Here is a 26990-nt window from a genome sequence, read left to right as displayed (position 1 = left end):
CCCCAGCCCAGAGGTGGGGCTGTTACCCACTGCGGCACAAGGCCAGCAATCAGCCCTCAACATCTGGAGAGCACCCCACGATCTCCAACAACCCGGAGTCCTGAGGAATTTCTGATTATAATAAAGGACTTTGCCACAGGCAATTGCACAAAGTCAAACAGTTAGCGGAACCATAATATCTTCCATTACTGGCACAAATTTTGGCAAAGGTCAACGTCAACAATGACCAAAATCAGGCAGTAAGCGTCTATCCGCTGTCGTTGGCGACAGGAAAGCGGCCAATGACGGCAACATGGGGGCGGACCAGAGGTATTTGGTCATGTGATGGACCCGCAGGATGGTGTCCAACCAGAGTCTGCCGCACAGTTCATGCCCCCATTACCCCTTCGTGCAGAGGGCATGAACAAACTAAGAGGGAGGGGGTAGCCCAAGTGACAAAGATTATCAAAGTCCAGAACTGGTACAAACAGCTCGCTCTCCTAAAGTCTCTTATGTGCCTGGGGATTTTCCAAGGTTAGTTACACCCAGTGAAGTACTTTAGGAAATAAGCTCACTCTTATAATTGTAGGAATCGCCCATTTGTACAGAGCAAACTCCCACATACACGAGCGAGCAGATTTGAATTTGCATCGCTAAATATAGGTTCAGCTTTGAAACAGTAGTCGAGAAATCATTTACTTTCAGTTCAGACAGCAGACACTGCCTCAGCTTAATCAACCTTCCAAAACACAGCACGGTACCCAATTCTCTTCAACAGGGCGGCACTCCCTCAGCACTGACCCTCTGGCAGTGCGGCACCCCCTCAGCACTGACCCTCTGGCAGTGCAGCACCCCCTCAGCACTGACCCTCTGGCAGTGCGGCACCCCCTCAGCACTGACCCTCTGGCAGTGCGGCACTCCCTCAGCACTGACCCTACACCAGTGGAGCACTGTAACTGGGAGTGTCAGCCAAATGTATAGGGCTCAAATCTCTGGAATAGAACTCAAACCCACTGGCTCTGACGTAACCCCAAACCAGCAATGTTTGAGGTACAAGTAACCTAATGGACTGACTATTAACAATCAGTCTCTCTGCCTTGTTTCATTTGCAACAGATCTTGCAGTTGTAGTAAGTGGGTAACTCTTAATATTGTTAAATCATCGGCAGGGAGAAAGAAAAAGCTTCTCAAACAAGACACTAAAATATTGCAGAACTGCCCAACAGCCCTGATTTATTCATACTCCATAGAAGTCAAAATTAAAAAGCTAGCCAAAAGGACTTTAGCCCTGAAGATGTTTACTGTTTCCAGTGACAGGAGGCTCCCAGAGGGGACACAGATTGAAGAGAATTGGAAAAAGAACCGGGGGGGGTGAGATGAGGAGAATTTTATTATTTACACACAGCGAGTTGTTGTGATCTGGAAGGCGCTGCCTGAAATGGGTGTTGGAAGCAGATTCAATAGGAACTTTCTCAAGGGGCAATTTGAGGAATACTGGAAGGGAGAAAATTTACAGGGATGTGGGGGGGAAAAGGGGTGGGGTGAGAACAAATTGGAGAGGTCTCTTGAAGAGCTGGCATGAGGTGCGATGGGCTGAATGTGCTTTGTGCGCTGCAGGGTTCTGTGATTTAATACATGTATCAAGTATTTGACCCTCGTCTGTGGGGCAGTGAAGCAAAACAGTCACATCGCATCACTCCAACACGGCTCACTGATTTTAAACCACCAGCCAGTCTGTTCCAATACATGTAACTGATGTGTCAGATTGAGTTACACAATCAGGTTCCAGATGCAGGTACTCACAGCAAGCAGTTTGGAAGACAAATGTTGTGTTGGCTTCACTGCGGGAGGACTCCAGTACAGGAGCAAGGATGTCTTATTGCAGCTGTACAGAGACCTTGGCGAGCCCACACCGGGAGTACTGTGCGCAGTTTTAGACTCCTTATCTAGGAAAGGATATACTTTCCATTGATGGAGTGTAGCAAATGTTCACCAGTCTAATTCCTGGGATGGTAGGATTGACATCTGAGGAGAGACTGGGTCAACTGGGTCTGTATTCAATAGAGTGCGGCACCCCCTCAGTACTGACCCTCTGGCATGTCGGCACCCCCTCAGTACTGACCCTCTGGCATGTCGGCACCCCCTCAGTACTGACCCTCTGGCATGTCGGCACCCCCTCAGTACTGACCCTCTGACAGTGCAGCGCTCCCTCAGTACTGACCCTCTGACAGTACGGCGCTCCCTCAGTACTGACCCTCTGACAGTGCGGCACTCCCTCAGTACTGACCCTCTGACAGTGCGGCACTCCCTCAGCACCGACCCCCTGACAGTGCGGCACTCCCTCAGCACCGACCCCCTGACAGTGCGGCACTCCCTCAGCACCGACCCCCTGACAGTGCGGCACTCCCTCAGTACCTACCCTCTGACAGTGCGGCACTCCCTCAGCACTGACCCTCTGACAGTGCGGCACTCCCTCAGTACCTACCCTCTGACAGTGCGGCACTCCCTCAGTACCTACCCTCTGACAGTGCGGCACTCCCTCAGCACTGACCCCCTGACAGTGCGGCACTCCCTCAGTACCTACCCTCTGACAGTGCGGCACTCCCTCAGCACTGACCCTCTGACAGTGCGGCACTCCCTCAGCACTGACCCTCTGACAGTGCGGCACTCCCTCAGTACCTACCCTCTGACAGTGCGGCACTCCCTCAGTACCTACCCTCTGACAGTGCGGCACTCCCTCAGCACTGACCCTCTGACAGTGCGGCACTCCCTCAGTACCTACCCTCTGACAGTGCGGCACTCCATCAGTACTGTCCCTCTGACAGTGCGGCACTCCCTCAGCACTGACCCTCTGACAGTGCGGCACTCCCTCAGCACTGACCCTCTGACAGTGCGGCACTCCCTCAGCACTGACCCTCTGACAGTGCGGCACTCCCTCAGCACTGACCCTCTGACAGTGCGGCACTCCCTCAGCACTGACCCTCTGACAGTGCGGCGCTCCCTCAGTACTGACCCTCTGACAGTGCGGCACTCCCTCAGCACTGACCCTCTGACAGTGCGGCACTCCCTCAGTGCAGCAGTGACAACATTTCAACAAGTAATTTACTGATCAAGTCAAGGCGAATCCAGAGATGTTTTATCGACATATTAAGAGTCGGGGACGTGATGGGCTGAATGGCCTCCTTCTGGACTGTAGGGAACCTATGATGCTATAAAAATGCGTTCGCTCTGCAGATGTTGTAAGTAAAGGCGGAGCGTAAAGTATAGGATCTGATAAACATTGGGAGAGAGGAAGTATTAATGAGATTAGCATCCTCGAAAGTGGAGAAGTCACAGGGGCCGGATGAAATATATTCCAGGCTGTTAGAGGGTCTGACCATCATTTTCCACTCCTCACTGCACAGTTGTTTTCCCAAAGAATTGGAGGATGGCTGGCGCTGTCCGTTTGTTTAAAAAGGGATAGATGGAACAGTTTAGTTAGTCTAACCCACGTAGCCAGCAAATTATTGGAACCCCTTATGAGGGTGAGAATGAATCATTGTGTAGAAAAGCCTCAGATTAACCAAGGACAAATGGATTGTTCAGGGAAGGTCAGGTCTGACTAATCTGATTGACCTGTTTGAGGAAGAAGGAGGATTGTTGACGGAAATGTGGTTGACGTGATCTACATGGATTTGAGCTTTGGGTTCCATGTGGCAAAAACTTTCAAAGATCATGGGATCCAGGGGAATATCGCAAGGTCCAACACTGGCTCAGTGACAGGAACAATGGGTAATTGTTGATGAGTGCTTGTGTGACTGGAAGGATAATTCCAGTTGGGTTCTTCTAGGTTCAGAATGGGATCTCCTGCTTTTATGGTATATATTCATGGCTTTGATATAAATCATAAAATCCCTGCAGTGCAGAAAGAGGCCATTCAGCCCATCGAGTCTGCACCAACAACAATCTCATTGAGGTTCTATCCCTGTAACTCCATGTTTACCCTGCTACTCTCCCTGGCACTAAGGGGCAATTTTGCATGGCCAATCAACCTAACCCACATACCTGTTGGAGAAACCCATGCAGAACATTATTAGTTAGTTACCCGAGGCCAGAACTGAACCCAGGTCACTGGCGCTTTGAGACAACAATGCTAACCACTGTGCCATAGAAATCCTACAGTGCAGAAGGAAGCCATTTGGCCCATCGAGTCTGCACTGACAACCATCCCACCTATTTAACCCCACATATTTACCCAGTTAATGCCTCTAACCAACGCACCCCGGGGCACCAAGGGACAATTTAGCATGGCCAATGCACCTAACCCACACATCTTTGGACTGCAGGAGGAAAGCGGAGCACCCGGAGGAAACCCACGTAGCCATGGGGAGAACACGCAAATTCCACACAGTGACCCAAGCCGGGAATCGAACCCAGATCCCAAGAGCTGTAGGACAGCAGTGGTAACCACTGCGCCACCATACTGCCCTGTAGAGGGAATATCAAGAAGATTGCAAACAGCAGAGAAATTGGTCGCGTGGTGGATCGTGAAGAGGATCACTGTAGTCCAAAGATGTGTTGGTTAGCTGGATTGGCCATGCTAAATTACCCGTTAGTGGCAGGAGGACTAGTAAGATAAATACGTAGGGTTATGGGGATAGGGCTGGTCAGTGCAGACTCGATGGGCCAAATTACCTCCTTCTGCACTGCATGATTCTGTGGCAGCAGAAAGACATCCATGGATTGGCCAGGAGGGCAGAGAAGTGGCAACCGGAATTCATTCCAGAGAAGTGTGAAGTAATGCATTTGGGAAGGTCACACCACGAAAGAGATTACACAATAAACAGGAGGATACTGAGAGGTGTGGAGGAAATGAGGGACTTTGGGACTGGATGACCACAGATGCCGGAACGTAGCATGACAGATCAATGAGGTGGTTGGGGAACACGGAATCCTTTCATTAACTTGCAGAATACAAGAGCAGGAAGGTTATGCTGGAAATCTATAAAATGTTAGTTAGGTCACAACTTGAGCGCTGCGTGCAGTTCTGGTCATTACAGAAAAAAAAGAGTATGATTGAATTAGAGAAAGAGTGCAAAACGGATTTACAAGGGAGTTGTCACGCAGGACTGGGAAACTACAGCTCTGAGGCAAAGATCAGATCAGCTGGGGTTACTCTCCTTGGTGCAGATGAGGCTGAGGGGAGATAGGATTGAAGAAATATTTTAAAGCGTGGAATTGTGTGGGGCGGGGGTACTCACTGTCAAAAAGGGTAGCTGAGGCAAAAACCCTCAAACTTATTTTAAACAGGACTCTGGATGTGCTCCTCCAGTCTAGTGATCTATTGGGCTACAGACCAACTGTTGGAACGTGGGGTTCTGCTGGGTAACTCTCGACCTGTATTATAAACTTTGTGATTCTACAAAATGTAAAACACCGGGGCGCACCAACTTTGAGACAGGCATGATACAATTGTTTCGTTACAGCAAAGGACAGCAAACGGCTTAAAAAGTTTATTTGTTAGCATCACAAGTAGGCTCATATTAACACTGCAATGAAGTTACTGCGAAAATCCCTCGGTCGCCACACAGACGGGGAAATTTAGCATGGCCAATGGACCTAACCAGCGCGTCTTTCAGACCGTGGGAGGAAATCGGAGCACCCGGAGGAAACCCATGCAGACGTGGGGAGAACGCGCAAACTCCACACAGGCCAAGAATTGAATCCAGGTCCCTGGTGCTGTGAGGCAGCCGTGTTAGCCACTGTGCCGAGATAAAAAGGAAACAAAACCAAGGGGTTAACAGCGGGAACCCCTTCAAATTCCCCTCCGTTGCTGTCCGAGCAGCCACCGTGCCGCCCTCATGGGGTTGCTGCTTTACAGCTTGTGGGATCTTGCTGTGCACAAATGGGCTACCCAGTTACAAAATGGCCGCACAACTAAAGGCATGCTGACGGCTGTAAAGGGGAGTTGGGGCATTCGGAGACATGGAACGGTTTTGCAGAAATGCAAGTTCACTCAGCGTGAAGAAGATACATCAAAGTGGAACATTGAGGAGGAAGAGGATTGAAAGAAGTGTCCCCTCACGTCAGTACAAATCTGTTCATCATGACAAATAAATCCAATCAGCAACACTTATCAGCTGTCAAGGAAAAGAACATTTCATCCATCAATCAACTGCGTAGACTTGGATTTTTGTGCTGACGATAAACAACGAGACGAAGATCGTCCATGTGTTGTAACGCAGGGAAACACATACGCGGCAGAACTCACACATACACAGCTAAACGCACAGATCCAGAGGCAGCAAAGATATACCTGGCTGTGTCACAGAGCGTACAACGGAGCTCACACTAAAATAACTTGCACAGAACAAACTATTTCATTTCGGGGCTTGGACCCGAGCATTCAGGAGCTTCTGACGGTGTGATAACCCTCAGGACTTGCAAGGGGAAATCACTGACTGACCTCCCTGAGGACCCATTGAATACGAGCTCCCTGAGGATTGGCAATTAACTCACCAGGTGGGGCCCATATAGCAAGCCCTGTATAAAGCAAGCCCCTGAGCGGGTCCATTGTTCTACTGTCCTGGTTGGGACCTGTTGTGTTCACCACAGGTTTATGGTTTTGCTTTCCTTTATTTTGTGCAGTGAAGCACCATTCCTTTACAGCTATCTCCTGGAGTTATTACTGATGGTCATTGATGCCATACAATTGCTTAGTTTTTATTTTACAAATGTGGAGACTCAGTCCTTCACAAGTTAAATCTCTATAAAAAAAAGTTCAAAAAATTTGTCTTTTCTCACTTCCCTGACCCGTTCCACCCTTTTCTGATCCTTAGTCCACCTTCCCCGTGCAAATTCAAGTCAAAATTATTCAGGATTCTTCAAATAAGAGTTACCCTCTTCCTTGTTACGCACACGCAAGTCTCTGCGCTCAATCAACTTAGCCGAGTGTCCACTCCAAATCTGCAGAAACTTCCAATTTCCACCCCACCCCATCTGCCCTCGGTGTTACAAATAAACAATCTATCACTCAAGCCAACCTCCCATCCATTGGCTCTGTCTACACTTCCCGCTGCCTTGGCAAAGCAGCCAGCATAAATCAAGGATCCCATGCACTGCGGACATTCTCTCTTCCACCTTCTTCCATCGGGAAAAGTATACAAAAGCCTGAGGTCATGTATAACCGACTCAAGAACAGCTTCTTCCCTGCTGCCATCAGACTTTTGGCTAGACCTATCGTATATTAAGCTGATCTTTCTCTACACCCCAGCTATGTCTGTAGCACTACATTCTGCACACTCTCCTTTCCTTCTCCCCTATGTACTCTATGAATGGTATGCTTTGTCTGTACTATCATGTGATAGTAACAAATCAAAAGGAACATTATATTTTGGACAAACCAGTTTGATGCAGGAAGAATGAGCAGCAGAGATCAGAAGAAGGAACTGTCAAGGCCTTTGTTTGATATTTATGGTTTGTGTTCAGTGGAGTGAGGCAGCTGCCAAGAAAAAATAATCCAATCCTGTTTATTTAGGACTAAGTTAGTTTTATTTCCCATCTGTACCGTGAAAAATGATCAAGAGCAATTCAACCACAAGGGGCATCACTAATTTATACCTCTCTATAAATAAACCTTTTGCTATAATCGATGGTTAGAAACTCTGGATATCCAACAGTGCTACGAACTGCTAAAATTACATCCCGTGCCCAGAGTATCTGAAATAGCACTCACCCATTCCCCAGAGCCCCAACTCCCCGATTCCCCACCAGCCCTCATCCTCTGCCTGCCTCCACTGCCACCCCGTCTGCCCACCTATCTATATCCCTCTCCGTACCTGCCCTACCTCCCGCCTCCCTCCCTCTGCCTGCGCGTCCCTCTGCTGCCATCTCTCTTCTGCTGCCCACTCCCCCATCACTTTCCCCTTTCCCCCTGACCAGCCTTCACACCTCTCTTCTTGCCCCAACATCCCTCTGCTCGTTCACTGTCTGTCTCTCTCTCTCACTCGCCACGCCCACGCTACCATCCATCTCACTCTTACCCTGCACCATCTCTCACACCTCATTCCCTCCACCCAGCCTGCCATTCTTCCCCTGCTCTCTCTCTCTCCCAGTCTCTCTCTCTCTCTCTCTCTCTCTCTATCCAACCTCCTTACCACACACCATTCGTCCACCCCCAGCCTCTGGTCTCCCTCCAGAAAAATCTTTGTCCTGCACTTTCACCTGCCGACTCATTGCTATTTAATCCCACTGCCTTCCCCAGTACTCCATCCACACATTGCCGTAACAATAAAACCCTAGTTAACTTTGAAACTGAATCAGAATCTCAACTGCCCCGACTATTTGTCAAAGCGGGAGCGATCCTTCTCAGTAGGTGGTTTACAGCTCTGGTATTATTGACAGCTATGTCAAATCAAGCAAAATTTGGTCATGCTACAGTCACGAGAGGTCAAGTAAGCCAAATGAAAAAAACATGTCGATCAAACCCCAGCGGCACAGAACAAATGAAGCATTTGCAAGTAGGGAGTTATGAACACAGCCACAGCTCCCCTTAAATGCAGGAGAACCGCAAGAAACTACAAAAGGGTTGTGAACGAAGCCCAGTCCATCACGCAAACCAGCCTCCCATTCATTGACTCGGTCTACACTTCCCATTGCCTTGGTAAAGCAGCCAGCATTATCAAGAACCCTCACAAACCACGGACATTCTCTCTTCCATCGGGAAAAAGATACAAAAGTCTGAGGTCACGTACCGACCGACTCAAGAACGGCTTCTTCCCTGCTGCCGTCAGACTTCTGAGTGGACCTACCTTACACTAAGTTGATCTTTCTCTACACCCTAGCTATGACTGTAACACTACATTCTGTAGTCTCTCCTTTCCTGCTCCCCTATGTACTCTATGGCAAGAAATAATACTTTTCACTGTAACCCAGCACACGTGAAAAATAAATCACATCACACTTAGACAATTGGCAGCTCTCTCAAGTCGAACAAGTTAGGGCGGCACGGTAGCACAGTGGGTTAGCACTGCTGCTTCACAGCTCCAGTGTCCTGGGTTCGATTCCTGGCTCGGGTCGCTGTCTGTGAGAAGTTTGCACATTCTCCTCGTGTCTGCGTGGGTTTCCTCCCGCAGTCCAAAGATGTGCGGGTTTGGTTGATTGGCCATGCTAAAATTGCCCCTTTGTGTCCAGAGATGTGTAGGTTAGAGGGATTAGTGGGTATAATATGTAGGGATATGGGGGTAGGGCCTGGGTGGGATTGTGGTCGGTGCAGACGTGATGGGCCGAAGGGCCTCTTTCTGCACTGTATTATTCTACGACTCTATGATAGGTTTAGAATTACCGCGTGTCTACAGTGCAGGAAGCCATTTCACCCACCAACAGCAATTCCGTAATCTACATATTTACCCTGCTAATCCCCCTGACACTAAGAGGAAATTGAGCACCTAACCAGCACATCTTTCAGACCGACGGAGGAAACCCACGCAGACACGGGGAGAACGTGCAAACTCCACACAGACAGGCAGTGAACCCATGGCCGGGGACTGAACCCAGATGCCTGGTGCTGAGACACAGCAGTGCTATAACCACTCGGTTATAAATTTCCCCGGCAGTTTGGGTTGAACTGAGTCCTGACAAACCACAGACTTCAGATCTCCGGCGCGCAGCCAGTGCGGTGGAGTCAACGTTCAGCCTCGATCAGGCGTTTGCAGCTTACTGACCGGGTTTTCACATTCGCGTTTCAGGTTAACTGCCGCCCCCCCCCCCCCCTCCCCGCACCCCCCCCAAGAACTTCAAACCCCTAGGACTGGGCTGAAACCCTCTCAGAAGCGAATAAAGGGGCAACGAGAGCGAAGCTGGATACAGAGGTTGCTGCTGAATACGAGAATGCTTAATTCACCCAAGCTGTCCTGAAAACAAAAAGCCCCTCCACCCACTTCAGAACATTCCAACACCAGCCTTATCATCAGATAGAGGAGACCCAGCTGCCTTTCTAGACCACTGCTGTCCAATAGAGGAATCACTGACTAGACCAGAGGGAAAGCTTCCAGCACTGTTTTAGCCAGCTGTGCTAACTGTAGAATCCTAGAGTGCAGGAGGAGGCCATTCAGCCCATCAGGTTTACTCTGATAGAGCATCTTATTGAGGTCCTATCTCCATAACCCTATGTATTTATCCTGCTAATCCCCCTAAACCTACACATCTTTGGACACTAAGGGGCACCTTAGCATGGCCAGTCCTAATCTAAACATCTTTGGGCTGTGGGAAGAAACCAAAGCATCTGGAGGAAACCCACACAGAGACGGGGAGAATGTGCAGACTCGGCACAGACAGCGACCCAAGCTGGGAATCGAACCCAGGTCCCTGGCGCTGTGAGGCAGCAGCAGTGCCGCCCTTTCAAAGATATTGCACCGATAGAACACAGGAAAATTTCATGTGCGTGTCTCATTTATAACCAGCCACTGGCACTCAGTAACTGAGGAGTTAAACCCAGCACTTTGGGCAAAACACCACACATAAAATAGGTTCAAGTTCAAATATATAAATAAACCACTTGAACAGGACAATTGATATCATGTGCCCAGCGTTGGCTGTTGGTTACTCTTTTTTTTTAGGAAAAGAGCTTGCTCAGCAGACACACACTTCCCCACATTTCCACCAGCATCTGGTCACATGTGGCAAACCGTGAAATTGTTCCAAGAAGCTAAATTATAGGCTGGTTAATATACTTGTCTCCTGCACCCCCACCAGCACCCCCCCAACACACACACCAACTATCTCAATCTCCTCACCCCTCATCACCAACCCTACCCCCCCCCCCACCCGCTTCCCCCACCATCCCGCACACCACTACAATTTGCAGCATTTACAAAACAATCTTTTTCCACTGACATTTAGAAGAAAGCAGTCATCACTCCAACTGTTCCATCTCAACACACGCACTCGCACAGTGTCCTCACCTCTCTTCTTATAACTCCGGATACCCACCCTATCTCTGTAACCTCCTCCAGCCCCAACCACCCTCCCTATCTCTGTAACCTCCTCCAGCCCCTGCACCCCTCCCTATCTCTGTAATCTCCTCTAGCCCCTAAACCCCTCCCATACTCTGTAACCTCCTCAGCTCCCATAAGAACATAAGAAATAGGAGCAGGAGTAGGCCATCTAGCCCTTCGAGCCTGCCCCGCCATTCAATAAGATCATGGCTGATCTGAAGTGGATCAGTTCCACTTTCCCGCTTTCTCCCCATAATCCTTAATTCCCCTGTCTATCAAAAACCTATCTACCCGTGACTTAAATATATTTAGCAAGGTAGCCTCCACCACTTCAACGGGCAGAGAATTCCAGAGATTCACCACCCTTTGAGTGAAGAAGTTCCTCCTCAACTCCATTCTAAACTGCCCCCTCCTTTATCTTAAGGCTGTGCCCTCTAGTCCTGCTGTCCTTTCTAAGCATGAAGAATCTCTCTACCTCTACCCTATTCATCCCTTTCATTATCTTATACGTCTCTATAAGATCCTCCCTCATCCTTCTAAACTCCAACGAGTACAGACCCAGTCTATTTAGTCTCTCTTCACAGTCCAACCCCCTCATCTCCAGTATCAGCCTAGTGAACCTCCTCTGCACTCCCTCCAAGGCCAAAATATCCTTGCGCAAGTGCGGCGACCAAAACTGCACACAGTACTCCAGCTGTGGCCTCACCAGTGCCCTGTACAGTTGCAGCAAGACCTCCCTACTTTTATATTCTATCCCCCTCGCTATAAAAGCCAACATTCCATTCGCCTTCTTGATCACCTGCAGACTGGGTTTTTGCGACCTCCACCCCTCCCTATCTCTGCAACCTCCTCCAGCCCCTACAGCCCTCCCTATCTCTGTAACCTCCTCCAGTCCCCACAACCCTCCGAGATCTCTGCGCTCCTCCAATTCCGACCTCCTGTACAGTCCTCGATTTCCCTCACTCTATCATTGGGTGGCTGTGTCTTGGGTCCTAAGTTCTGGAAACCCCTCCATCCCGGTTCTCCAAGACACTACTCCAAATCCACCTCAAGCATTTGGTCACCTGTCCTTAAAGCCTCTTCATGCAGACCGAGGTCCAATTAGTGTTTGATAATCCCTCAAGGAGCCCCCTGTGCTGTGTTGCTGCACTGAGACGCAAAAACTGGGCAGAGGAAAGAGGAATTTAAGTTGCAAACGGGTGTCTGGGGACTATTTATAAAACAGAAATTGCGCAAAAGCATTAATCTCTCACAGAACACAATAAATCCATGAAACAGATAAAAATAATAGCTCTGACTTTTATATCACAAAAAAAGTACACGTGGGAAATTTTTAAAAAAACTTTTTAAAAAGCACGTTGGACTTGTCAGCGAAATGTTTAACAAACCACAAACACTAGTTGTAGTTTGCAACACATCCAACTGGCCTCGCTCAGTTGTCACTGTCACTGGATGATCTACAGCGCTTCTTGACGTTGCTCCCGAAATAAAAAATCAAGTAGGTTGGTCAGACACTCGAGGATTTGCCAGTGTTGATCCGACTGCTCTCCCGCCCTCTGTTCAATCCCTCACCCAACGAGTGCCCATCGACCAGAGACAGACCAATGGCTCCTCAAGACTTCAATCCATCCTCCCTCACATTTTCAGAACAAAATAAAGTCCGTTGCTTTGGGGCAAGCCTTCGTGACCACCCACCTTTTGCAGAAGGGAGAGATGTGGATCTTTTCAGTGGGGGTGGGGGGGGGGGGGGGTGGGGGGTGGGGGTTTCTTCTCCTCCTCCCGCCTCACCACCAGCCCCCCTCAACCCCCTCGCCAAAGTGGGACGTGGGAACAAATCAGGATTTTCAAGATCTGTTTTGCGTGAAACGGGGCTGCCAATGTGCTCCTAGCTGGCAAATGAGGGTAGCTCAGCCTCCTGGAATAAACTGGCCACTTCAGACCCAAATTAATTTTGGCCAGTTGAGGAGAAATCATAAAAATTTGAAAAAAAAAGGAGGCATTAAGAATGATGGGGAGTGGGCATGGATCGAGGGCAGGGCTCTGCACTCCTCCTCAATGTTGATACAAAAACATATCAGAGGAGGGACCAGGGTGGTCATTATCGCTTTGAATGGCAAGACCATCATCGTCCAATGAGAATCAGTTGCCGGCCCGAAGGGCCACATGATTTGAGAGCTGGACCACCAATGGCAGGAAGGTAGGGAGGTGTGGGGGGGGGGGGGGGGTTTGGGGTCAGGTGACTAAAAGCCTTTGGGAACACACTTGAAGCAAACTTGGCAACCCACAGCCAATGACCTGAGTCGTCCAAAGACAGGGCACTCAATTGGTTAGTCTAGATGATGGCCGTCCTTCACCCACCAGCCCACCGTCATTTTGTCAAAGAGCGGTCAGTTCAGACATTGCCCCCTTTCCCTCACCCTCTGCCCCCCCTACCACCTCCTTCCATTTTGTCAAAGAGCAGTCAGTCAGTCCAGAAGTTGGCTTCTTTCTCTCAACCTCGACCTCCATTTTGTTCACACACTCACACACACACACACAAACACTAGAGTTTATTGACTTCCTGGTGACATCCTCCTCTTTGACTTCAGTATATTGGGAGGGATAAATTACACGAAAGGAAGATAGCATCAGATTCACGGTTGTTGGATGAGGTGATGGGTGTTGGAGGCAGATGAGGGGGGTGGGGAATTGCGGCCTTCTGGATTCAGACGTAGACTGCTCTCTTGGAGATGATGGAGCCATCCCGTTGGGACTCCATATCGTCCTCAATTTGCACATCATCCCTGTGGTGTCCAGGGAGGGAGATGGTGGGCCCCTTGGACAGGCCCGGCTCCTCTCCTTCCTCCTCCTCCTCCTCCCCCGCCCTGATCTTGGAATTCATGTAGTAGGGCTCGCTCATCAGCAGGTTCTCAGCTTCCCCAGTGTGGTGTCCCTCCACCGTGGTGCTGGCTGTTACCGTAGCGCTGGGGCCTCTCTCGGAGTCAGAGTCTGGCCGGTAGGTGTAGTCGGGCTGGGGGGCACCATTGCCTGTCCCGAAGACCCTCCTCTTGGGGTCGTAGGAGCCGGTGCCTCCACTCTGCCTCTTGTGCAGAAAGTATCCGACCAGCCCGGCGATAAGCAACAGTGCCAAGATGCCTCCGATCACGCCACCCGCAATTGCTCCTGCATTGCTCGACTCTGTGACCTCTTGTTCTGGGATGAGATAAAAAGACATTGGGTGGTCCCCAGTCATCCAGTGTCTCCTTAGCAACAAGCCCATAAAGTTCCCCACTTTATATTTTTAAAAAAAAGATCCAATGTCTAAACATCCAACACCCTTTGATCTGCAATTCTCCTCCCCTGTGCACACAGGGATAGGACCGGGTGGAGCCTTGTTGGGTGGACAGGACCTTAAAAGCCATGACCAGCCAGTCAGCGGTGACACCAGGAAGCATTTCTACATCAAAGGAAAAAGTCGAAGTCTTCCTTCTTCCCTACCTCACCCCCCCCACCCCAATTCCACCACCCCCCCTCAAAGAAAGCTGCGGTCAGCACTGCTGCCTCGCAGCGCCTGGGACCCGGGGTTCAATTCTGGCCTCAGCTGACTGCCTGTGTGGAGTTTGCGCCTTCTCCCCATGTCTGTGTGGGTTTCCTCCAGATGCACTGGTTTCCTCCAACATACCAAAGATATGTCAGTCAGGTGGACTGGCCAGGCTAAACTGCCCCTTAGTGTCCAAAGATGTGTCGGTTAGTGGGGTTGACCACGCTAAATTGCCCCTTCGTATCCAAAGATGTGTCGGTTCGTGGTGTTGACCATGCTAAATTGACCCTTAGTGTCCAAAGATGTGTAGGTTAGATGGATTTGCCATGCTAAATTGTTCTTTAGTGTCAGGGGGACTAGCGAGGGTAAATACTTGGAATTGTTATCAGTGTAGACTCGATGGGCCAAATGGCCTCCTTCTGCACTGTAGGGATTCTATGATTCAAGGCTGGGGGAAGTCAGTTGGTAATTCCAGAGCCCAGTTCGGTAAGATTTACCTGGGGTTTGGGGGCTGGGTGGGTAAATGGATTAACATACAGATCTCAGTAACTGTCAGAACAGGCTGTAGATGCCTCTCCCTGTACCTAACACCGTTCCAACACTGAATCGAAATGGAAAAAAAAACGGATGTCAGAACATTATAAGTTAAAGCTCAGGACGAGGGCATTGCTGCTACTTAGTGCCAGTTTCTAGCTACCCTTGAGGAGGAGGAGGGTGTTTGTGCGTGTGTTTTAGGCTGTTCACAGTAGTGGTTGGTTAGGCTCATTCAGGAGGGTGTACCAGGTTAGAGAGTGGGGACTGGAGTCACCCAGGCGAGGATAGCGGGTTTCGTCCCTTGGGGGATATTTCGTGAACCAGGTGCACCAACTTTTAACAGTCCATTGCCAAAAAGAGGGTCATACATTCATTTGTAAAGGACGGGACATCAGCAATGCTTCCAACGCCAGTGCCCTAATGACTAAAACCAAATTGCAAACATAAAATTACAAATAATGGAAAGATTGATGGCCACCGCAAATCATCAAACTCTGCTCAATGCCAGGCTGGAGAGGGGTCAAGCATCAAAGGTCAGATCTCAGCCACCTGATCAAAAGCAGGGTATACACAGTCACGAGCGGAACAAACCAGTGCCACAAACAGCCCAGCCAAACCAAGACACGGAAAACATCCTTCCCCGCACATGCCACAGACACAGAAGGGCCACATCTCCAGACAGCTATCAAACCACACATCACCTTGTGAATCTTCTCAAGTCCATTTTCTCCGAGTCTGCATTCATGAGAACGCTTATTCGGTCAACAATTAAAAACACAAGAGATTTGGTGTGACACAGTGATCTCCATTACAACTGCCAACAGATTTCGACACATCAGCACACGGAGCGGTTCACAGGGCACAAAGTCACGGAGACAAATATCCATCTCTCCAAATTCCTGGAATCCAGCAGGACGCAGTTACAGTATGAATGCACACTGACAAAAGGGATACTTGTTGGATCAAGAAGGGAAAAAAGACCATTTAAGACTCATTTGGTATGAGAAAGAGGCAGTGGGCAAGAAAGAGGGCACGAGAAAATGAGAGACAGCGCCCAAGAAAGAGCGTACGAGAAGGAGTAAAGAGAAAAAGAGAACAAAACCAAGGGGACGACAGTGGGAATCTCTCGTCCCTCTCAAATCCCCCTCAGCTGCTGTCCGACCAGCCACACATCCCAGAATTCCCTCTTCCAAATCAATAGTCATCAACTTTGATTGGACACACATCCCGGGAAGTTTCCTCCCCGCTTCCTTGCTCCCGCTGGGTGGCATGAGATGCTACAATTGGAAATCCCAAGGAATCTCGGTTACTCTGGATTCCCCCTCTGTACGGCCTCTTTCTGCGCTGTAGGGATTCTCTGATTCTATGATGACTGAACCTGTAAACCAATCTCTTAACCGATCACCAATGCATTAAAACATCAAGGGTGACTGATAAGGCACCAGCAAACCATGGAAATAACCCCTCAAAAACAACACAAGAGGCCAATATGATCATATGAACTGCCCTGTTAAAATATAAACTGCGCTTTCCCCCAGTTAAATAAAACAGTGCAGGCCATTGATAAGAGAGAAAGGCTGTTGGAAAAAGAGTGGAACTCCATTACTAAAACGCATCCAAATTGGTCTGCGTGCACGCACAACGGGAGCAGCTTTCAGGGTCGCATAGTCCCACCGAACATCATTAGGACCCCCGCCTCCAGGGAATCTGACCACCTTTCTTCCTGGTAAACCAACTGAACTGAAGTAAAGCAAGAAGGGCAACCCTCAAAAAAAACACCCTGCCCGATACCAAAAACAAAACCAGAAACTTAAACCATTAAACCAAATCATGATTAAAGGAGTCAACAATACCCTGCAGTGCCCAAGGACCTTGATGGTGCCCTCGGACACCACATGCTCTCTCTCCCCAGGGACACTTGGCCACAAATATGGCTGTGGTAAAGGGTCAGACAGTCGGGTCAGATGATCCCCTTGGGTCTAGTTATGGTTCATTGTAATCAATGATTGGTGGTCATGTTTCCTAAGGAAATCGTATCCCATTCAGACATACAAAGATTCTACAGCCTGAAGAGCAGGGGGAAAGTTCTCCCACTTGCTGAGACAATATGAAAAATCAACAAAGCAGTGATTTTGTGGAATCTTCCTGTGCACAAACCTGGCCGCGCTGCGACAAAATGCCAACCTGGCTTCAGAGAGAGCGCGTCCTTATGCCATTCACCCTTCATCCTTTGCTGCTCACCGATTTACGCCTGCACCCACCCACCCACCTCCCGCTTTGAAATTTCTCATCCTGTTCCTCAACCCTCTCCGTGGCCTCCTCCCAACCCTCAAAAGGTATCTGCTCTCCTCCCATTTTGACCTCTTGGTGCACCCTTGGAGCATTCCTTCGCCACGCTCAGGCCGTGCCTTCCGCCACGTGGGGGTCTGGAATTCACCCCCTGGAACTTTTCCACCTCTCCCGCTCTTCCCCCTTGCGAAGACGCTCCTTAAAAATCTGCACCTCTGGCCAAAAAGAGTAGTCAGCATCATTAACAACATTTTAGCTGGTCATGCGTCAGTGGGAGTTTGCGGTGTACAAGATGGCAGCAGTGCTTTGCACAGGGAACATTACATTATGAATCGAGCTTTTAGTCTATTGTTGACTAACTACAAGAGAACAGGCTGGATAACTGGGTAAGTTACCCGAACTAAAACCCAACGTGTTTCTATTAGCCACCCCTCCAAAACAGACAATGTACAAGCCATTGGTTCCAGTTTCTGACACCACTTTTAACCAGTGACTTACTGGGAACCACAAACGTTTCCTCAGTTCCCGGCACATGAACAACCTCGTTATTCTAACGATCGCATTTCCTTTTCCTCTTCGACCTCAATGAGATTGTCAACCACAAGAGCGGGGCCAGGAAATGCTTAAAACAAAGTCATATGCTTGTTACAGCTCGGTCAAACAACCAGCTTATTTTAATAAAAATGCAAGCTGTGGTTGGTAGCACAAGGTCGCTTTCAGCTAGCATCACGATGCAGCTAAAATAGACTCACACAGAGGTCAGCCACCTCGGAATGCCATCACGTCCTCAGCCCCCTACTACACTCCTTACACACCGATGTCTGTGCAGCCAAATAGCCCTCCAACTCGGTTTTCAAGTTTGCTGACGACACCACTGTAGTGGGTCAGATCTCAAACAATGGCAAGACAGAATACAGGAATGAGATAGAGAATCTGGTGAACGGGTGCAGCAACAATAATCTCTCCCTCAATGTCAACAAAATGAAGGAGATTGTCATCGACTTCAGGAAGCGTAGAGGAGAACATGCCCCTGTCTACATCAATGGAGACGAAGTAGAAAGGGTTGAAAGCTTCAAGTTTTTAGGCGTCCAGATCACCAACATCCTGTCCTGGTCCCCCAATGCTGACACTATAGTTAAGAAAGCCCTCCATTGGCTCTACTTTCTCAAAAGACTAAGGAAATTTGGCATGTCAGCTTACAACTCTCACCAACCTTTACAGGTGCACCATAGAAAGCATCCTTGGTCTGGATCCTGCTCTGCCCAAGACCGCAATAAACTACAAAAGGTCGTAAATGTAGCCCAATCCATCACGCAAACCACTCTCCCACTCATTGACTCTGTCTATACTTCCCGCTGCCTTGGCAAGGCAGCCAGTGTAATTAAGAACCCCACGCGGCCCGGACATTCTCTCTTCCACCTTCTTCCTTTGGGAAAAAGATACAAAAGTCTGGAGGTCACGTACCAACTGACTCAAGAACAGCTTCTTCCCCGCTGCCATCAGACTTTTGAATGGACCTACCTCGCATTAAGTTGATCTTTCTCTACACCCTAGCTATGACTGTAACACTACATTCTGCACTCTCTCCTTTCCTTCTCTATGAATGGTATGCTTTGTCTGTACAGCACGCAAGAAACGATACTTTTCAGTATGTGTTAATACATGTGACAATAACAAATCAAATCAAACGCAGGGTTACACGGGTCACAGAGCACGTCACACGCCAACTAACACAGGACTTTGTTTTGGGCATCACGTCCAAATCATGAAGTTCCAGGTTCAAGCCCCACCCCAGGGCCAGAGCACAACAAAAAAAAACAAGGCCGGTACTTCACAGAGCAACACGGAGGGATTGCTGCGTTGTTAGAGGTGTTATGACGACGTGTTAAACCAAGGCCTGACAGCCTGCTCAAGTGGATGCAAAAAGACCATCCCTGGCCACCATTTTAAAAGCAGAATGGTTTGGGAAGAGTTGTCCCTTGATGCATCGGCCAATATTTATCTCTCAATCAAGGTCGCGAAACGCTAGGACATTATTGCTGTTTGTGGGATCTTGCTATGTACAAATTGGCTGCCATGCTTCCTGCACACCAGCCATGACCACACTTCAAAAAGTACTCGATTGACAATAAGGCTCTTTCCAGACACTTGAGCATGAAGAGCGTGCTTTGTGAATGCGAGTCTTTCTGCTGTTACGTGCAAACGTTTGCTTCCTCCACCTCTGACGGACAGTGGCAGCCACGTCTACCATCTTTTTTAAAAATTCATCCGTGGGACATGGGCGTCGCTGGCTGGCCAGCATTTATTGCCCATCCCTAGTTGCCCGAGGGCAGTTGAGAATCAACCACGTTGCTGTGGCTCTGGAATCACATGTAGGCCAGACCAGGTAAGGATGGCAGATTTCCTTCCCTAAAGGGTATTAGTGAATCAGATGAGTTTTTCCGACAATTGGCAATGTTTTCGTGGTCATCAGTAGATTCTTAATTCCAGATATTGTTTTATTGAATCCAAATTCCACCACCTGCCGTAGCAGGATTTGAACGCAGGTCCCCAGAACATTAGCCAAGTTTCTGGATTAATGATTTAGCAATAATACCACTAGGTCCTTTCAGCGATTCACTGAAGATTCTCAGACGGCAGCTTCCAAACTCACGACCACTTCCCATCTGGAAAGACAGAGCAGCAGCTACCTGGGGACACCACTGCCTGCAAATTCCCCTTCAAGCCACTCACCGTCCTGACTTGGAAGTATAAATCGGCCATTCCTTCACTGTCACTGGGTCAAAACATGGGGAATTCCTCCTTATGACGTTTCAAGATGGCAGCTCACCACCACCTTCTCAAGGACAACCAGGGATGGGCAATAAATGCTGATGTGGAGATGCCAGCGTTGGACTGGGGTGGACACAGTAAGAAGTCTCACAACAGCAGGTTAAAGTCCAACAGGTTTATTTGGTAGCACAAGCCACTAGCTTTCGGAGCTAGTGAGTGGGGAGTTCTGATCAAGCCCTGTTTGCGATTAGAACTCCCCACTCAGCTGACGAAGGGGCAGAGCTCCAAAAGCTAGTGGCGTTTGCTACCAAATAAGCCTGTTGGGCTTTAACCTGGTGTTGTGAGACTTCTTACAATAAATGCTGGCCAGCCAGCGACGCCCATGTCCCACAAATGAATAAAAATACAAGGACTGGCTAACGCAGTCACGATGCTTTCCATCAGAACACTGTGGACATGAGATACTTTTGGAATGATCTGACATCAGCCAAGGCAACAAACCGCAGGTCAAAGGGCACAGCATGACTCAAATGGTAACTAGTTTGACCATCACCTCACCCTCACATTTATCAGTTAATTGTTGCTCCTCCCACCCCCCCAAAAGAGAGGAACCTGGCTGTCTCTTCCACCGCTGCTTGTGGGTGCTTGCTGTGCGCAAACAGCTGCCACGTTCCTGCAGCTTAGAGCTCAGATAAGGGAATCACTGGATGTGGAGCAAAGGCTGAGAGACGGACTCAAGCTGTCGAGATCGCTAATGATCCAACTCTGTGGCTGCGGGAGTTGAATTGACTTCCTCGGGGGAGTAGAGGTTCAGCCTTGGTCTGTAGGAAGACACCCAAGTGGGAGTGGGGGTGAAGAGCGACGGCCGCTTGTTAACTGGATGCACGCAGGGGCAGTGTGGAACAAAAAGGCCATTGTGAATAAGCTTTCGAAAGAAAGCGAGATTGAACAATGGATGGAATGAAGAGCTGGCCAGTTGGAATAACTGCTCTACAAAAGGAAATTTTTACACGTTTTGTAAAATCTTCCCACCCATATGATAGGGGAGGTCCAAATTTGAGAACATACTTTTACAATCATAGAGCTTGTTGGGGATTGTTAAAAAGCCATGAAATGTTTTTACCAGTTTGCTCAGAAGAAACTAAATACCGATGACATTCGCTTGTGGGAATCTGCCAAGAAGAACTCAATAGGCCTCCAGATGTCCATATTAGGAAAGCCTGGCACATGGCTCAGAATACTGAGCATCAAGTACTTGCACAGAAACCGTTCCCACAAACTGTCCCATCCCCAGGAGTTTCACCAGTTGAAATATAAAGTATTGAAAAGCCACCTAAACACATTTGCACAAACTGCCACAAAAGTCAGCTAGCAATTCGAAATATCGCTCCTTCCAAACTTGGGTCCAGAGCGCAAACATCGCCCAAAAAAAAAACAAAACAAAACAAAAACGGATTACCCGGCCGTTATCCCACTGCCACCCATGGGATCTTGCTGTGCAAAAATTGGCTGCTGTGTTTCCTACATCGAAACTGCAAAGGCGCCTGGCCGTGAAGTGCATGCGAGGCTGAAAGGTGCAATCGGAATACAAAGGGGAGAATAATCTTGCTTGTCACGAGATGTTCCATTCAGCAGCTTGCTCAACTCGGTTCTGTTTGCTGCCACACCCACCTTGCTAACTGGAATCGGCTGACAAAGGCAGCAATTCCAACACACAAACTCACCAGTTCTACCACTACTGTCCCCTCCCACACCCAACTGTAGCTCCCAATCATTTGAGGCATTACAATAAAATCCCTAAAGTGTAGCGGGAGGCCATTGGCCCATCAAGCTGGCACTGACAGCAAACCCACCCAGGCCCGATTCCCATAACCCCTCATATTTACCCTGCTAATCTCCCTGACACTAAGGGGCATGGCCAATCCACCTAACCTGTGCAGCTTTGGCACATGGGAGGAAACTGGACTGAACTGCCTGAAGACCTCACTGACCTTCAGTCCACACCTTGCCTTCCTCTGCAGTCAGCTGACGATGTGGCGAAGTACAACAGATGGAACTGGTTACACCTCAATTGGGGATCATGTTCACATCATTTGAAAATTGCCAAGGCCTTAGCAGAAGTGATGGTACTGGGAATGGGGAAGGGGCAGACCGATGGGGAAAGCGGGGGGCAAATTGGATTTGCTCTATCAATGTCCCATCCAGGAAGAGGAAATGGTGACATTGAAGATCAGCAAACAATTGGGGGAAACTCTTCTGTGGTGGAACCTGCGCAGGGCAGAGACAGACTGGGCTCGGGAGGAGCCTGTTAGCCTGTATGCACACGCCAGGAAGGAATGGCCACTCGAGACTAGCCCAAAGAGAGAGTGGCCAAGGTGCTCAAGTGCCCATTCAATTCCTGGAATCCTGCGCTTCCAACACTCTCGTAGGCAGCGAGTGTGCAGGTCATTCCTACTCAGAATCTTTACAGTGCAGGAGGTGAGGCCATTCAGCCCATTGGGCAGGCACTGATCCTCTGTAAGAGCATTCCATCTCATCCTGCTTGCCTGGCTTATTGCCACAATCTCAAAATTAAAAGTCCTTCCTCACATTCTCTTCTATATCCCCTCGGTCTTGTACTATCAGCTTCTCCAAGATGCAACATTCACTACCCTGAACATCTTTATCAGGTCTCCCCTGAATCCTCCTGTTATTCCCACCGGAACGTGCTCACGGAAACCCCTCATCCCTGGGACCATTCTGTTACCATGCCCTCTCAAGGGCCTCTCACATCCTCCCTGAACTGTGGTGTCCAGGTCTGGATGTGGTACTCCAGTTGCGGCCTACCTCGAGTTTTACAAATGTTGCGCCTAACTTCACCACTTTTGTGCTGGCTATCTGCATTTACAAGGCCCAAGCTTTCGCATACGTCACTAGCCACTTGCTGCATGTGTTCTGTCACCATCACATGATCAAAGCACCCGCACCACTCTTCACAAACTTGCCATTTGATTGATATTATCTTTCCTATTCCCCTTCTGTCAGTAAACATTGTCTCGTATCTGCCCACCCAATCCACCACCCTGTTTAGGTCACAGAGGTTTACAACATGGAAACAGGCCCTTCAACCCAACTTGTCCATGCTGCTTTTTTTTAAAAAAGATCACTAAGCTAGTCCCAATTTGGCCCATATCCCTCTATACCCATGTAACTTTCTAAATGTTTTTAACAAGACAAAATTGTACCCACTTCTACTACTTTCTCTGGCAGCTCGTTCCAATCACCACCCTCTGTGAAAAAAACTGCCCCCCTTTTTTGTATCTCTCCCCTATCACCTTAAACCTATGCCCTCTAGCTTTAGACTCCCTCTACTTTTGGGAAAAAGATGTTGACTAGCTGATCTATACCCCTCATTAGTGGTTTTTATAGACATCTATAAGATCAGCCCTCAGCCTCCTACGCTCCAGGGGAAAAAAAAATTCCACTCTACCCAAGCCTCGCCTTATAACTCAAACCATCAAGTCCCGGGAGCATCCTAGTAAATCTTTTCTGAACTTTTTCTAGTTAAGTAATATCCTTTCCATAATAGGATGACCAGAACTGTACACAATATTCGAAGTGTGGCCTTACCAACGTCTTGTACAACTTCAACAAGATGTCCTAACTCCTGTATTCAATGTTCTGACCGATGAAACCAAGCATGCCGAATGCCTTCTTCACCGCCCTGTCCACTTGTGACTCCATTTTCGAGGTGCTATGAACATGTACCCCTAGATCTCTATGTTCTGCAACTCTCCCCAGTGCCCTACCATTAACTGAGTAAGTCCTGCCCTGGTTCAATCTACCAAAATGTCTGAGGCCTGTGGCAGTCGATTGCTACCATCCTCACAGCTTGCCATGTATCCATCAGATTTTACAAAATCCAGCAAGTGGCCCAAGTAGATAAGAAAACTGTAAACTTTCAGAAAGATTCCATACCTCAGGATTATAGTCACTGGTATCCTAGGCAACTATCAGTGTCCCCAACCTTAAATGGAGTCAGTCAAATGAAGATAGAGCTTCACTATCAGAGCTAGCTACACAACATTTATGGTTTAAAAAAAACACACATCTCTTTTGAATCAAAGCCAAACAAATCACGTCTTTCCATTATTTGCAACAATAAAAAGATAAACATTCTAACAGATAAATGTGCATCCAGACAAGCAGCATTTTTGGTATCTCCGTTTTCACCCCTCTGTAATCATCAGAGCACGTGGCTTTAACCCAACACAAATGTACTGGCAGATCCCAGGACCAAACCGATCCGCCTCTGGAAGTTAACTGACCCGCCAACTACTTCCTCATGCAGGTTTTAAACACTTCCCCGCAGCGACAGAGAAGCGGGACTCACCACGAACGAGGACATCCATCTTGGAGCGCCCCTCTCCAAGGTTATTGGTGGCCTGGCAGGTGAAGGTCCCGTTGACTTCATAAGTCACTTTGTTGACTGTGAGCTGGTGTCCGTCCACGCGGATGGAGCTGGGAACAGGACTGCCATTCCTGCGGAGGGACGCAAAGCACGGTTAAATAGATGGGAGGCACTCACAATGAGAGAGAGAGAGAGAGAAAAAAAAGAGGTTTCGCGAGGGAATTCTAGAGCTTGGGCACAGCAGTTAGGGTGCAAAGAACAGTACAGCACAGGCCCTACGGCCCATCAGGTCTGCACCAAGACAACGACAAATCTCTACGTGGACTGGATCCCTCTATTCCCACTTGTGTGTCTGTCGAGATGCCTCTTAAGTATCGCTATTGTATCTATTTCTACCACATCCTCTAGCAGTGCATTCCAGGTACTTACCGCCACCTGTGTTAAAAAGCACACCTCTCATATCACCTTTAAAAACTTTCCCCCTTTTATCTTAAACCTTTGTCCCCCAGAAATTCATATTTCTATCTTAGGAAAATGACTCCAGACTTTCCATTCTATCCACACCTCTCATAATTTTGTAAATCCTATCTGGTCGCCCCCTGAGCCTCCAACATTCAAGCATAGGTCAGAACGTAGATCCTTCTAGTCACAGAATCCCTACAGTGCAGAAGGAAGCCATTTGGCCCATCAAGTCTGTACTGACCACAATCCCTCAGCAGGCCCTACACTCATAACCCCACATATTTACCCTGCTAATCCCCTTGATACTAGGGGCAATTTATCATGGCCAATCAATCTAACCAGCACATCTTAGGACTGTGGGAGGAAACTGGAGCACCCGGAGGAAACCCACACAGATATGGGGGGGGGGGAACGTCCACCCCGACAGTGACCCAAGGCCGGAATAGAACGAAGGGACCCTGGCACTGTGAGGCAGCAGTGCTGACAACAGTGCCATCGTGCCAGCCTAGGATGCAAGATGGAACCAAGAGATTGCATTGTGGGGGGGGTGGGAAATCTGTCCATTCTCGACCCAATACAGACCAAACTCAGAGAGACTCGGCACCAAGGAACAGAGATGTGTGCTGTGTGATACAGAAATCACTAAATGCCAATTAGACGTGTACAAGATATCAAAAAGGCCAATGGGGTGTTGGCGTTTATCAGAATGGGTTGGAAAGTGGGTCAAATGTCGAAATTGTACAAAGAGCTCTAGTTAGACCAGATCTGAAGTAACTGCTCAGTTCTGGACCTCGGGAAGGATATAGATTTACCAGAATTATGTCAAGGCATGAAAAGAGTTAGGTCATCAGGGCAGTTTGCACAGACCAGGCTTATAATATTGAGTTCCAATCATCAGGGATGATCTAATCTTTAAGATTAGGATTCAATTAGGGTTGATAGGAGAGAAACTATTACTTCTGGTCATGGAAAGTTCTGGAACAAGTGGGGGGGAACAGAAGTTAAAAAAAGTTCGAGCTGGGTATTCAGAGGCGACGTCAGAAGCACAACGAGAAATAAGAGCTTTACAGCTCAGAAAGAAGCCCTTTGGCCTATCATGTCTGCACCAGCCCTCACAAGGGTTGGCTTATGAGGAAAGACTGGGACTATACTCTGGAATTTAGAAGAGTGAGATCTTATTGAAACATATAAAATAAGAAGCAGGGAGGTTGTCTCTACCAGCGGCAAAACTAGAACTAGGGGACGTGGCCTCAAAATAAGGGGGAGCAGATTTAGGACTGAGTTGAGGAGGAACTTCTTCACCCAGGGGTTCTGGATCTGTGGAATTCCCCTGCCCAGTGAAGCAGCTGAAGCTACCTCACTGAATGGCATCTTGACAAGTATAGGAATAGGATGGGAAGAGAGGGATATGGTCCCCAGGAGGATCAGGGGTTTTAGTTAAGTTGGGCAGCATGGTAGGTGCAGGACTGGAGGGGCTGAAGGGCCTGTTCCTGTGCTGTAATTTTCTTTGTTTTTAAGAAAAGGATAGATACATTTTTAAACAGTAAAGGAATTAAGGGGTATGATGAGCGCAAGTGGAGCTGAGTCCACAAAAAGGCAGGGAGTTCCAGATTCCCACCATCCTCAGGGATGGAAGGCTTTTCCCTAAACCCCCTTTAACTTCTCCGATGCCTTATCTTAAATCTCAGTTACTGAACCCTCCAAGGGGTTCCTTCCTATCGATGCCCCTCAATTCTGTACACCTCAATCAGGTCCCCCCCCACCCTCAGCCTTCTCTGCTCTGAGGAAAACAACCCCAGCTTAACCAGCTTCTCTTCAGAGCTGGAATGCTCCAGCCCAGGGAACACCCTGGTCAATCTCCTCTGCGTCCACTCCAGTGCAATCATTTCCTTCCTGTGGTGTTCCAACCAGAACTGCACACAGCTTCTTCACAAAAGGGGAGTGAAAATCCCCTCAAAGAGCTTCCAAGGCTAGAAGGAGTTGATTGAAAACTTCCAAGCGGTTGTGAACAGGATATTGTATTTCATGAAGGATAACAGCTCCATGTTACAGGTCAGCAATGACTGGAGACG

At 48.6% G+C, this 26990-nt stretch overlaps 1 protein-coding gene across 2 annotated transcripts in view; it reads right to left on the bottom strand.

Moving 5' to 3' along the window:
* LOC145337604 (nectin-2-like) overlaps nucleotides 1-26990 on the bottom strand; it is a 67970-nt gene that overhangs the window by 19333 nt on the left and 21647 nt on the right. The window contains exons 5-6 of one of the 2 annotated variants that reach the window (XM_080182396.1): nucleotides 24439-24587; nucleotides 13166-14143 (exon numbers count right to left, since the gene is read on the bottom strand). In XM_080182396.1, the coding sequence (XP_080038522.1) occupies nucleotides 13656-14143; nucleotides 24439-24587 (637 nt within the window). In that variant the 3' untranslated portion in view covers nucleotides 13166-13655. Of the gene's footprint in view, nucleotides 1-13165; nucleotides 14144-24438; nucleotides 24588-26990 lie in introns of those variants that run through there. The other variant, XM_080182398.1, reaches the window with a different exon arrangement.

This window comes from Carcharhinus amblyrhynchos, unplaced genomic scaffold (genome assembly GCF_965287045.1).
Source record: "Carcharhinus amblyrhynchos unplaced genomic scaffold, sCarAmb.v2.hapA scaffold_53, whole genome shotgun sequence".
NCBI classification, from domain to species: Eukaryota; Metazoa; Chordata; class Chondrichthyes; order Carcharhiniformes; family Carcharhinidae; genus Carcharhinus; species Carcharhinus amblyrhynchos.
The sequence above is the reverse complement of the archived record's forward strand: the minus strand, read 5'-3'. Positions and strand labels throughout refer to the sequence as shown.